Source organism: Barbatula barbatula (assembly GCF_947034865.1).
Source record: "Barbatula barbatula genome assembly, chromosome: 15".
Taxonomy (NCBI): domain Eukaryota; kingdom Metazoa; phylum Chordata; class Actinopteri; order Cypriniformes; family Nemacheilidae; genus Barbatula; species Barbatula barbatula.
The window spans coordinates 23,270,014-23,284,046 of NC_136778.1; the positions used below are offsets into that span (position 1 = coordinate 23,270,014).

Sequence of the window (14,033 nt, forward strand, 5' to 3'; positions counted from 1 at the left end):
CACCCTCTTCTAATGAAGGTGTATCTGTCTGACCTTCTCTGTTCTCCCGCCTTCATTAATAACTTAATATCTTATTAATTATGGGATGTAGCAGAGAGTGAAATGCTTTCATTTCTCCCGTCTGAAAGGCAGCGATTAAACGCAGAAGCGGCGAAGGTCGTAACGCCTCACAGACACATTCACTTCGTCTTTCAACACATTTAAAAAGCTTGATTGTGTGCTGAACGACGGTCCTTTGACCCAAACCTCTTTTCCCTTCAGCACTTCAGGGTTTTGTCATGTAAATGACGCAGTTTTTTCACATCCCATCAGAAGAGTTTTATGTTCTGCGACCTCCCCGCCGTGAGCAGATCAACTCTAACTTCAGTGCGGTCTGTACGGGATTGGTGGACACTCACCCTGGGGCAGATCTGAGGGCAGGAAGGGCACTTCTTGAGCGCTCACGTGAGTCCAGTCGAAATCATCGTAAGGGTCCTGCTGGTAATCACATTGTGCAGGTCTGTCATCAAAGCTGCAGCCTCCTGAAACAAACACACAAACACACGTTTAGACACACTGACACATAGTTGTAGTGAGCAAACTAAACATTCAAACAAACAATTGCTCATCAAGATGCAACACACAGCATGTTTTTAACATGTAATGTATGTTATAATGTGGTCTGCGTGTGATTTATAACTTTTTAACTCTCTTATCTGACGGGGTGCCAGGCGCTGTAACACATTAACTGAAGTTACTGGAGCCGTCTGGAGTGTGTTTGACTCATTAAAACACACCACTAACATCACCAATCAGCTGCTCATGTGACTCATGACCTTATATAACACACACAGAAGTATTGAGAGGTGTTTTATTGGGTTCTGTAGCCAAGCCCTTTAGTTGAATTCTCACAGAATAACAGCACAGATGCTCATGATAAGACACGTGATGATGCATGATGACATGCTCATGTCAATTCTCTATATATTAGCGTCTACTACAAGCATGACACACAATGGACGTCAAAGCAGCAGTCATATTTGCAGCTTTCCTGTATCTCAGTGGTAAGAGCATTGCGTTAAAAACTCAAGGTTGTGTGTTGGATCTCAGGTGATTGCAGATACCCGTGTATAAATGTATAGGATAATGCAATGTATGTCACTTTGAATAAAAGCGTCTGCCTAAATGCCTATATGTAATGTAAATGTAAATGTCATATAAAATAAGAAATATTGAAATATGTAATATTGCTTGTGAGTCTGTCTGTAAACTGAACGTGTGGAATGTTGGCATGAATATATTGAAAGAGCGTTGTGAAGCACTGTAACAGCACACAAAACTTTAAATGTTGGAGGATGTTTTCTCTCAGATTTTCATTGATTCATTTCTGGACTCAGAGAGTGTCAGTGACTTCATTACATCAGCTGGGTTAAAGGTCACACACTCGCTTTTTTTACATCTATTGACCTTTACAACCTCTCCATGATGAGCAGAAACACACACACACACACACAGGTGATCATGAAAATTCACTACAATATGGTAGAAAACTGAACCTTCTCAAGAGTCTACATGAATTCATGTGTGTAATGAAGCTGGGGTTGGTTTGCAGTTGTCAAGAGTCCAGTCGTCTACACATCAGAGTTGGACTGGATGAGTAAGATACACTTAAATCTGTGTTAACACACTTTACTGAAAAGGGTCTTTAGTCAACATAGACATGGAAATGATATGTTCACTATCTGGCTTCACAAAAAGGGTTTGAAAGCATAAAACATTTTTAGGGTTCAGGGTGTGTGTGAGATATATTGTGTGTGATAGAATGATCAATCTATTACACACGTGTGTGTGTGTGTGTGTGTGTGTGTGTGTGTGTGTGTGTGTGTGTGTGTGTGTGCGCATGGTGTACATACAGTCAAATAAATGAGACCAGAGCAAAACATCTTCAAATTGAAGAGGAAAGTGCAACACCCACTGAATCTTCTCTGTGTGGTTCTGCTGGGGTTCCTTTATCTACACAAGAGGAAACGGAGAGCTCAGGACACACACAAACGCACACACACCATCTGACAGTGATGTTTGTGGCTCTGCAGAAGGGTCGGACGGTCTGAAGACAGAGCGCTGCCAATCGTTCTCTTCTGTGCTTTATGAGCTCAAAACTGAATTCTACACAAATCCACATCACCCTGCAGAAGATCCTTCACGTGCGGCTGAATGTTGTTTTAATGCGTTGTGTGTTCTGGGCCGAGGGCTTTAATGTCCAGATGGAAGTGAGAAACAGCTCGTACATTCAGTGCTGCTGGAAGGACACTAACAGCTTCATTTGCATACTAATCTATGAGTGCAAATATTCAGCCTTGCTAATGAAATAACAGCCTGCTCTTCATTTACATCATCACAGAATGATTGTGTCTGATAAATCTCAAGGACAAAACCCTTTTACAGTCCCTGAACAAGTTCAACACGGCTTAACATCATCATCATCATCATCATCATCATCATCATACATCCATAATACTTATACTCATAATACATACAAACTCCAAAAGCATCACTTAACATCCATCCGTAATCCTGTAAACCAGCCACATGTGAGCTGTAATCATTTCTAAAACAAATCATGATGGCGTACAGATCAAGACACAAGTGTCACGCTGGGGTCAAATTCTGATCAATCTGAGACAATCAGCCTCACTAAACACACTGGAAGGGAAAACATGTCATTTCACAGATAGGACAGTTGAAGGTCATTATATGCATTTAGGGGTTTTTACAGCTCAACTGGTAACTTTACAGACACAAAGGTAATTTACTTTAACATTTATTTTTGTTTTCACCTAAACAATATGCAACTTTACATTTTAATTTATGCATTTGTCAGATGCTTTTATACAAAGTGACTTCATTACATTATTCTATACATGTGTGTGTGACCCCCTGGGACTGAACCCATGACCTTGGCGTTGAGAGACAGGAAAGATTTGCATTTGGACAACTTCAATATTTCTATAGTAAACTGTAGTAAAACATATTACATATTGATTTGATTCAATTTATTGTCATTACACACATACAAGTACAGTGCAACGAAATGTATTATGAAAATACATGCACAATGGTTATCAATTCACTATAGCGAATACAATCTATAATAGATTCTATAATACATCACAGTACGACAGTATTTTGAATTGAAACAAAAATATTGTAATTCATCTGCATAGCAACCTTTTAGGCGTATATTCTAGTTGTGTTTAGGACTTCATCATTTAATCAGATGCTTCGTAACGGCTGTGAGTGACGGTACTTGTGCTTCGACAGAGAGGCAGTTTTCAACCTCAGTGAACTCCTACTGGACTCCTATGGACTATCTTCTGAGAACTAACGTTCTGTTCATCTACTGCTTGTGATAACTTCATCTACGGCATATTACGTATTCCCGTAATCTGTGTCTCGTATTCCCGTAATCTGTGTTCTGTATTCCCGTAATCTGTGTCCCGTATTCCCGTAATCTGTGTCCTATATTCTGTGTCCCGTATTCCCGTAATCTGTGTTCTGTATTCCCGTAATCTGTGTCCCGTATTCCCGTAATCTGTGTTCTGTGTCCTATATTCTGTGTCCCGTATTCCCGTAATCTGTGTTCTGTGTCCTATATTCTGTGTCCCGTATTCCCGTAATCTGTGTTCTGTATTCCCGTAATCTGTGTCCCGTATTCCCGTAATCTGTGTTCTGTGTCCTATATTCTGTGTCCCGTATTCCCGTAATCTGTGTTCTGTGTCCTATATTCTGTGTCCCGTATTCCCGTAATCTGTGTTCTGTATTCCCGTAATCTGTGTCCCGTATTCCCGTAATCTGTGTTCTGTATTCCCGTAATCTGTGTCCCGTATTCCCGTAATCTGTGTTCTGTGTCCTATATTCTGTGTCCCGTATTCCCGTAATCTGTGTTCTGTATTCCCGTAATCTGTGTCCCGTATTCCCGTAATCTGTGTCATGTGTCCCGTATTCCCGTAATCTGTGTTCTGTATTCCCGTATTCTGTGTCCCATATTCCCGTAATCTGTGTCCCGTATTCCTGTAATCTGTGTCCCGTATTCCCGTAATCTGTGTTCTGTGTCCTTTATTCTGTGTCCCGTATTCCCGTAATCTGTGTTCTGTGTCCTATATTCTGTGTCCCGTATTCCCGTAATCTGTGTCCCGTATTCCCGTAATCTGTGTCATGTGTCCCGTATTCCCGTAATCTGTGTCCCGTATTCCCGTAATCTGTGTCATGTGTCCCGTATTCCCGTAATCTGTGTCCCGTATTCCCGTAATCTGTGTCCCGTATTCCCGTAATCTGTGTTCTGTGTCCTATATTCTGTGTCCCGTATTCCCGTAATCTGTGTTCTGTGTCCTATATTCTGTGTCCCGTATTCCCGTAATCTGTGTCCCGTATTCCCGTAATCTGTGTCATGTGTCCCGTATTCCCGTAATCTGTGTCCCGTATTCCGGTAATCTGTGTCATGTGTCCCGTATTCCCGTAATCTGTGTCTCGTATTCCCGTAATCTGTGTCCCGTATTCCCGTAATCTGTGTCATGTGTCCCGTATTCCCGTAATCTGTGTCCCGTATTCCCGTAATCTGTGTCCCGTATTCCCGTAATCTGTGTCCCGTATTCCCGTAATCTGTGTCCCGTATTCCCGTAATCTGTGTTCTGTGTCCTATATTCTGTGTCCCGTATTCCCGTAATCTGTGTCCTATATTCTGTGTCCCGTATTCCCGTAATCTGTGTCCCGTATTCCCGTAATCTGTGTCCCGTATTCCCGTAATCTGTGTCCCGTGTCCTATATTCTGTGTCCCGTATTCCCGTAATCTGTGTTCTGTGTCCTATATTCTGTGTCCCGTATTCCCGTAATCTGTGTCCCGTATTCCCGTAATCTGTGTCATGTGTCCCGTATTCCCGTAATCTGTGTCCCGTATTCCCGTAATCTGTGTCATATGTCCCGTATTCCCGTAATCTGTGTCCCGTAATCCCGTATTCTGTTCTCTATAATCTCTATTCTAGGGCTGCAACTAATGATTATTTTGATCATCGATTAGTCAGGACGATTGTATTTTTCGATTAATCTGATGTAAACACCAAAAATGAGGTGGATATTGAAAATCCTTTCATTCTCATTTGGAAAGGTATCGTTACTTTGAAATACAAATAGTTATAAAATTGTTTTGAAGAATACAAATCTCCCGTATGCGACACATTATGATCCAGGACATTATCAGACATGAAGGCCTGCTTCAGTTTAATCATTAACCATCAGCAGTGTGAAATATAGAGATATTTGTCGTTTTCTTTGGGGAAAGAAAAGGAAAAACATTTTGTAATTTACAAAAGAGCAAATAACACAAGCAGTTTGTGTCAACACAAAACAACACAAGGATAACTTCAGAGAATATGAGCCGTATTCATACACAAGCTGTGTGACTTCAGTGTCTTTGAGCATCAAAACACAGAAGACAGAATGAAGGTAAAAAACAACACGTGAAATGATGCAGAAATAACAAGAGTGAAGGTAAACAACGCCGCCGGTCACCTCCAGAACTGGGTTTGAAGCACTTTCAAAAAATCTCCATTAACCATTAACTCCTGTGAAAGAGAGAAAACGGCTTCTTGAAGGGCACAAAGTTATTTGCTGCTTGTAGGGCAAAATGTTAAAACCGTGCCGATTGTAAATGGTTTTACTACAAAGTAAAAACCTCATCAACCCACTGAAAGTGTTCTCGGCAGTCGAATCAGAACATTTACATACCATAACCGTTTACATCAACAGAGACATAATTCAATAACTAAACACAAGAATCATGTCCAAAGTAAACATCCCACAAAACCCAGTGGTCAGTGTGTCTGCAACCCGTCTCAACCTCATTATAACAATCAGAAACAGCTTTATTTCACAAGAACTGATAGAATATGATGTATTTTATGAATAAGATCTTCAGGATGACACAAATAATCTCACACATTCTCCACCTGCGATGTGAAAGAATCTGTCCTGAGGGTGTGAACGGACAGCCGTTGAAATAAACACGGACACACCTCACAGGATGGGGAGGAACTACAAACAACAAAGAGCCGCTGAGGTGGGCTTTTGTGTTAAAAACACGACCTCGCCCTTCAGTGTAAAGCATTTATTCATCTGACAGACACCTTATTTAAATACACTGAATTATTGATCGTGACTTTAATCTCTCATGTAGTTTGCAGATGAATAATCTATTTTAAGAGTAAATGATCTTTGTAAAAAACGTATCATCTCATCGGAGGCTTTGAATCTTGAGTCAAAACGAACCAAAAAACAAGAATCTCAAAGCAAGAACATTGAATAAACAGACAAAAAGATTCCTATCCAGAAAGTGTTCAGATCTCACATGAGAGAGACATGTTCGTCGACTGAAGGGGCCAACACTGTTTGACTCTCAACGCTCACCGTTTCAGGCAAATCCCTTTAAACAAGTCAGCGTTTTTTACGTTGCTTTTTTGTCTCTTTTCACTGTGAGGATGAAACAATGAAGAATTCCCTGCGAGGCGTTCCGCTGTCCCACTGCTCCCAATCCACTCATAACACTATTGTGTTCTCATATCAAAGGATTCCTTTATGTGCTCTTATTGGACGAGCTTTTATGAGGTCACAAAGGACCCGAAGGCATTTGAATTACAGACATACCTTTACAAACACACACTCACAGGTCATCACGCCCTCCTAACAAAGAGAGAGAGAGAGAGAGAGAGAGGGGGAAGTGACGGCTGGTTTAGTGATGAGACATCTCCTCTGTAGTTTAACCTGTCCTCTCGCTTTCCTTACGCACCATTTTACAGCGGCTCGGAACAAAAGACGCCAGCCGGCAGCATATAATTACTCACAAACCTGTGGCACTCTTTCTTTTATGTGCCACAATCTCTCTCTCTCTCTCTCTCTCTCTGCTAGAGTAAAACACTACACTGTGACTTCACACACACTTATCTGACACTTAAAAACACAATATTTTCTCGTTTCCACACCGCAAAACACAAATGTTCTTCCAGTGGAAGGCATGAATGTCAGGATATGAATAGAAATGGTGGAAAGAAAGCATTTCCACAGGTAAACATGTGAGGTGACACGCTGCCGTACGGCTCAGAGAGAGTTGACCTGCTGCATGCTTTCACACTTTAACATGATTTATAAACTCAACAACACATGTGAAAGGACTGATCCCAGTTCCCTTACAGACACTACGCCCTTATACTGTTATTGTTATGGAAAAGTGTTTACATGTTAGTGTTGCAAAACTGCACGAATATGGGGGGACTTTTCAGTCACAATATAGACAAAAAATCTAAAACTGAAAGTTTTAAACCAAAACAAAGTCTAAATTTGAAACTAAAAGTCCAGTTGAAAATGAATTTGGTATATAGGATTGGGTATTTTGTATGTAGGATCGGGCATTTAATCATTTAGCCATTTAGGTTTGAGGTTTTGGGGATTTAGGATTGGGTATTTGAGGATTGAGGAGTGTATGCAAATTAGTAAAACGCTATTTTTTGGCTATTTTTTTTCAATTTTTTTCTATTTTCTATTAGAAATCGGCTAAATCATCTTCGTTGCAACTTGCAAAAGCAAGTTAAGGACTAATGAACTTCAATGCCATTATCGCTCTCAGTGTTAGATGTGTTTTGCGTGCATCGAGTGTATCTGTATGTGCAGAATTTTATAGATGTGTGTGTGCAGAGTTTGTATGTATGTGCGAGTGTTATATAGATGTGTGTGTGCAGAGTTTGTATGTATGTGTGAGTGTTTTATAGATGTGTGTGTGCAGAGTTTGTATGTATGTGCGAGTGTTTTATAGATGTGTGTGTGCAGAGTTTGTTTGTATGTGCGAGTGTTTTATAGATGTGTGTGTGCAGAGTTTGTATGTATGTGCGAGTGTTTTATAGATGTGTGTGTGCAGAGTTTGTATGTATGTGCGAGTGTTTTATAGATGTGTGTGTGCAGAGTTTGTTTGGATGTGCGAGTGTTTTATAGATGTGTGTGTGCAGAGTTTGTATGTATGTGCGAGTATTTTATAGATGTGTGTGTGCAGAGTTTGTTTGTATGTGCGAGTATTTTATAGATGTGTGTGTGCAGAGTTTGTATGTATGTGCGAGTGTTTTATAGATGTGTGTGTGCAGAGTTTGTTTGTATGTGCGAGTATTTTATAGATGTGTGTGTGCAGAGTTTGTATGTATGTGCGAGTGTTTTATAGATGTGTGTGTGCAGAGTTTGTTTGTATGTGCGAGTGTTTTATAGATGTGTGTGTGTGCAGAGTTTGTATGTATGTGCGAGTGTTTTATAGATGTGTGTGTGCAGAGTTTGTTTGTATGTGCGAGTATTTTATAGATGTGTGTGTGCAGAGTTTGTGTGTATGTGCGAGTGTTTTATAGATGTGTGTGTGCAGAGTTTGTTTGTATGTGCGAGTGTTTTATAGATGTGTGTGTGCAGAGTTTGTATGTATGTGCGAGTGTTTTATAGATGTGTGTGTGCAGAGTTTGTATGTGCGAGTGTTTTATAGATGTGTGTGTGCAGAGTTTGTGTGTATGTGCGAGTGTTTTATAGATGTGTGTGTGCAGAGTTTGTATGTATGTGCGAGTGTTTTATAGATGTGTGTGTGCAGAGTTTGTATGTATGTGCGAGTGTTTTATAGATGTGTGTGTGCAGAGTTTGTATGTATGTGCGAGTGTTTTATAGATGTGTGTGTGCAGAGTTTGTGTGTATGTGCGAGTGTTTTATAGATGTGTGTGTGCAGAGTTTGTTTGTATGTGCGAGTGTTTTATAGATGTGTGTGTGCAGAGTTTGTTTGTATGTGCGAGTGTTTTATAGATGTGTGTGTGCAGAGTTTGTGTGTATGTGCGAGTGTTTTATAGATGTGTGTGTGCAGAGTTTGTATGTATGTGCGAGTGTTTTATAGATGTGTGTGTGCAGAGTTTGTTTGGATGTGCGAGTGTTTTATAGATGTGTGTGTGCAGAGTTTGTATGTATGTGCGAGTATTTTATAGATGTGTGTGTGCAGAGTTTGTTTGTATGTGCGAGTATTTTATAGATGTGTGTGTGCAGAGTTTGTATGTATGTGCGAGTGTTTTATAGATGTGTGTGTGCAGAGTTTGTTTGTATGTGCGAGTATTTTATAGATGTGTGTGTGCAGAGTTTGTATGTATGTGCGAGTGTTTTATAGATGTGTGTGTGCAGAGTTTGTTTGTATGTGCGAGTGTTTTATAGATGTGTGTGTGCAGAGTTTGTATGTATGTGCGAGTGTTTTATAGATGTGTGTGTGCAGAGTTTGTTTGTATGTGCGAGTATTTTATAGATGTGTGTGTGCAGAGTTTGTGTGTATGTAAGAGTGTTTTATAGATGTGTGTGTGCAGAGTTTGTTTGTATGTGCGAGTGTTTTATAGATGTGTGTGTGCAGAGTTTGTATGTATGTGCGAGTGTTTTATAGATGTGTGTGTGCAGAGTTTGTATGTGCGAGTGTTTTATAGATGTGTGTGTGCAGAGTTTGTGTGTATGTGCGAGTGTTTTATAGATGTGTGTGTGCAGAGTTTGTATGTATGTGCGAGTGTTTTATAGATGTGTGTGTGCAGAGTTTGTATGTATGTGCGAGTGTTTTATAGATGTGTGTGTGCAGAGTTTGTATGTATGTGCGAGTGTTTTATAGATGTGTGTGTGCAGAGTTTGTGTGTATGTGCGAGTGTTTTATAGATGTGTGTGTGCAGAGTTTGTATGTATGTGTGAGTGTTTTATAGATGTGTGTGTGCAGAGTTTGTGTGTATGTGCGAGTATTTTATAGATGTGTGTGTGCAGAGTTTGTTTGTATGTGCGAGTGTTTTATAGATGTGTGTGTGCAGAGTTTGTATGTATGTGTGAGTGTTTTATAGATGTGTGTGTGCAGAGTTTGTATGTATGTGCGAGTGTTTTATAGATGTGTGTGTGCAGAGTTTGTATGTATGTGCGAGTGTTTTATAGATGTGTGTGTGCAGAGTTTGTATGTATGTGCGAGTGTTTTATAGATGTGTGTGTGCAGAGTTTGTATGTATGTGCGAGTGTTTTATAGATGTGTGTGTGCAGAGTTTGTATGTATGTGCGAGTGTTTTATAGATGTGTGTGTGCAGAGTTTGTATGTATGTGCGAGTGTTTTATAGATGTGTGTGTGCAGAGTTTGTGTGTATGTGCGAGTGTTTTATAGATGTGTGTGTGCAGAGTTTGTGTGTATGTGCGAGTGTTTTATAGATGTGTGTGTGTGCAGAGTTTGTGTGTATGTGCGAGTATTTTATAGATGTGTGTGTGCAGAGTTTGTGTGTATGTGCGAGTGTTTTATAGATGTGTGTGTGCAGAGTTTGTTTGTATGTGCGAGTATTTTATAGATGTGTGTGTGCAGAGTTTGTGTGTATGTGCGAGTGTTTTATAGATGTGTGTGTGCAGAGTTTGTTTGTATGTGCGAGTGTTTTATAGATGTGTGTGTGCAGAGTTTGTTTGTATGTGCGAGTATTTTATAGATGTGTGTGTGCAGAGTTTGTATGTATGTGCGAGTATTTTATAGATGTGTTTGTGTGTATGTGCGAGTGTTTTATAGATGTGTGTGTGCAGAGTTTGTATGTATGTGCGAGTGTTTTATAGATGTGTGTGTGCAGAGTTTGTATGTGCGAGTGTTTTATAGATGTGTGTGTGCAGAGTTTGTATGTATGTGCGAGTGTTTTATAGATGTGTGTGTGCAGAGTTTGTATGTATGTGCGAGTGTTTTATAGATGTGTGTGTGCAGAGTTTGTATGTATGTGCGAGTGTTTTATAGATGTGTGTGTGCAGAGTTTGTATGTGCGAGTGTTTTATAGATGTGTGTGTGCAGAGTCTGTATGTATGTGCGAGTGTTTTATAGATGTGTGTGTGCAGAGTTTGTATGTATGTGCGAGTGTTTTATAGATGTGTGTGTGCAGAGTTTGTATGTATGTGCGAGTGTTTTATAGATGTGTGTGTGCAGAGTTTGTGTGTATGTGCGAGTGTTTTATAGATGTGTGTGTGCAGAGTTTGTGTGTATGTGCGAGTGTTTTATAGATGTGTGTGTGTGCAGAGTTTGTGTGTATGTGCGAGTATTTTATAGATGTGTGTGTGCAGAGTTTGTGTGTATGTGCGAGTGTTTTATAGATGTGTGTGTGCAGAGTTTGTGTGTATGTGCGAGTGTTTTATAGATGTGTGTGTGCAGAGTTTGTGTGTATGTGCCAGTGTTTTATAGATGTGTGTGTGCAGAGTTTGTATGTATGTGCGAGTGTTTTATAGATGTGTGTGTGCAGAGTTTGTGTGTATGTGCCAGTGTTTTATAGATGTGTGTGTGCAGAGTTTGTATGTATGTGCGAGTGTTTTATAGATGTGTGTGTGCAGAGTTTGTGTGTATGTGCCAGTGTTTTATAGATGTGTGTGTGCAGAGTTTGTATGTATGTGCGAGTGTTGTTTAGGTTTGTTTGCACGCATCGAGTTTATATGTATGCGTGAAAAAGTATACATGCATGCATTACTAACATAATATGTATTGGTATGGATTTCACATTAGTGCGCACATGTTTTTCATATGTGTTTGATTGAACATCCAATACTATACATGTATATGTGAGCAATGTATATGTGTGTATGCTCGCTTTTATATATGTATTCATAATCGCAGTTTGATTTAAACCCTATACGGCGCCTCATATCCTCGCTCCAGCCACTCACTCGCTCTGTAGCACTGGGAGCTGCTGTCCATAAGGTGCCTCTGCGCACCAGCCATTTCAAATCCATCCTCCAGTATTTGGGCCACGCCTCCTAATTTGCATACACTCCTCAATCCTCAAATGCCCAATCCCATATACCAAATTCATTTTCAATTGGACTTTGAGTTTCAAATTTAGACTTTTAGTTTTGGTTTAAAACTTTCAGTTTTAGACTTTTAGTTTATATTGTGACTGAAAAATCCCTCCATACACGAATGCACTGGGACACACTAATGTGAAAGGAGCCGAGACGCCACGGTGATCCTTAACTGTCATGAACATCAAAATCTCAACAAATCTGTGAATCAAACAAAAACACATTCTTTCATAAACCTGTATAATGTGAAAAGAATACTTAGCGAGCATCTTTTGTTTCACTTTGTTAATGCTGTGTAGCGTCACTAAACTCCGCCCTCTGGCAGTGAGTGGTGGGTAATATCAGCTGTCTTGTGTTCATGGACTCACACTTACAATTTCCAGCGGAGACAATAGATCATCCGGGTAATTTCAAAACACTCATTTCAGCGTACTATGATTTGGGGCATAGTATTGTTGAATAATATTTAGGACAGATAGTGTGCGAATTGAGACCCAGTACCTGTGTGTGTGTGTGTGTGTGTGTGTGTGTGTGTGTGTTAAGGGAAGATGTTGTCCTCCGCATAGAGCAGCCATCACATTTATCAGTTGTGTTTGACCAACTGCAAACAATCAGAAGGGGTCTGCAAATCTGGTTAGAGAGCAAGAATCTACACACGCACAGATACACACACACACAGCTCACACAAGCACAGCTCTCACGCACACACACACACACACACACACACACACACACACACACACACACACACACACAAGCACACAGCTCACACACGCACACAGCTCACACACGCACACAGCTCACACACACACACAGAGCTCACACACACACACAGAGCTCACACACAGCTCACACACACACACACACAGAGCTCACACACAGCTCACACACGCACACAGCTCACACACACACACAGAGCTCACACACACAGAGCTCACACAAAGCTCACACACACACACACACACAGAGCTCACACACACACACAGAGGTCACACACAGCTCACACACACACAGAGCTCACACACAGCTCTCACATACACACAGCTCTCACATACACACAGAGCTCACACACACACACAGCTCACACACACACACAGCTCACACACACACACAGCTCACACACACACAGCTCACACAGCTCACACACACACAGCTCACACACAGCTCACACACACACACACAGAGCTCACACACAGCTCACACACACACACACAGAGCTCACACACAGCTCACACACACACAGAGCTCACACACAGCTCACACACAGCTCACACACACACAGCTCACACACAGCTCACACACACACACAGCTCACACACACACACAGCTCACACACACACACACACACACCTCACACACAGCTCACACACACACACACAGAGCTCACACACAGCTCACACACAGCTCACACACAGCTCACACACAGCTCACACACACACACACACACACAGAGCTCACACACAGCTCACACACACACAGCTCACACACAGCTCACACACACACAGCTCACACACACACAGCTCACACACACACAGCTCACACACACACACACACACACCTCACACACAGCTCACACACACACACACAGAGCTCACACACAGCTCACACACAGCTCACACACAGCTCACACACACACACACAGAGCTCACACACAGCTCACACACACACAGCTCACACACACACAGCTCACACACACACAGCTCACACACACACAGCTCACACACACACACAGCTCACACACAGCTCACAGAGCTCACACACAGCTCACAGAGCTCACACACAGCTCACACACACACACACACACACACACACACACACACAGAGCTCACACACAGCTCACACACACACAGCTCACACACACACACAGAGCTCACACACACACACACACACACACAGAGCTCACACACAGCTCACACACACACAGCACACAGCTCACACACAGCTCACACACACAGAGCTCACACAGAGCTCACACACACACACAGACCTCACACACACACACACACACAGAGCTCACACACAGAGCTCACACACAGAGCTCACACACACACACACACACACACACACACACACACACACACAGAGCTCACACACAGAGCTCACACACAGCTCACACACAGCTCACACACAGCTCACACACAGCTCACACACACACACAGAGCTCACACACAGAG

The 14,033-nt window shown here is 41.5% G+C and overlaps 1 protein-coding gene across 1 annotated transcript in view; it reads right to left on the reverse strand.

Moving 5' to 3' along the window:
* ptprk (protein tyrosine phosphatase receptor type K) overlaps positions 1-14,033 on the reverse strand; it is an 89,788-nt gene that overhangs the window by 55,455 nt on the left and 20,300 nt on the right. Inside the window, 1 exon segment of the mRNA XM_079474297.1 lies at positions 399-521. Coding sequence (XP_079330423.1) covers positions 399-521 — 123 coding nt within the window.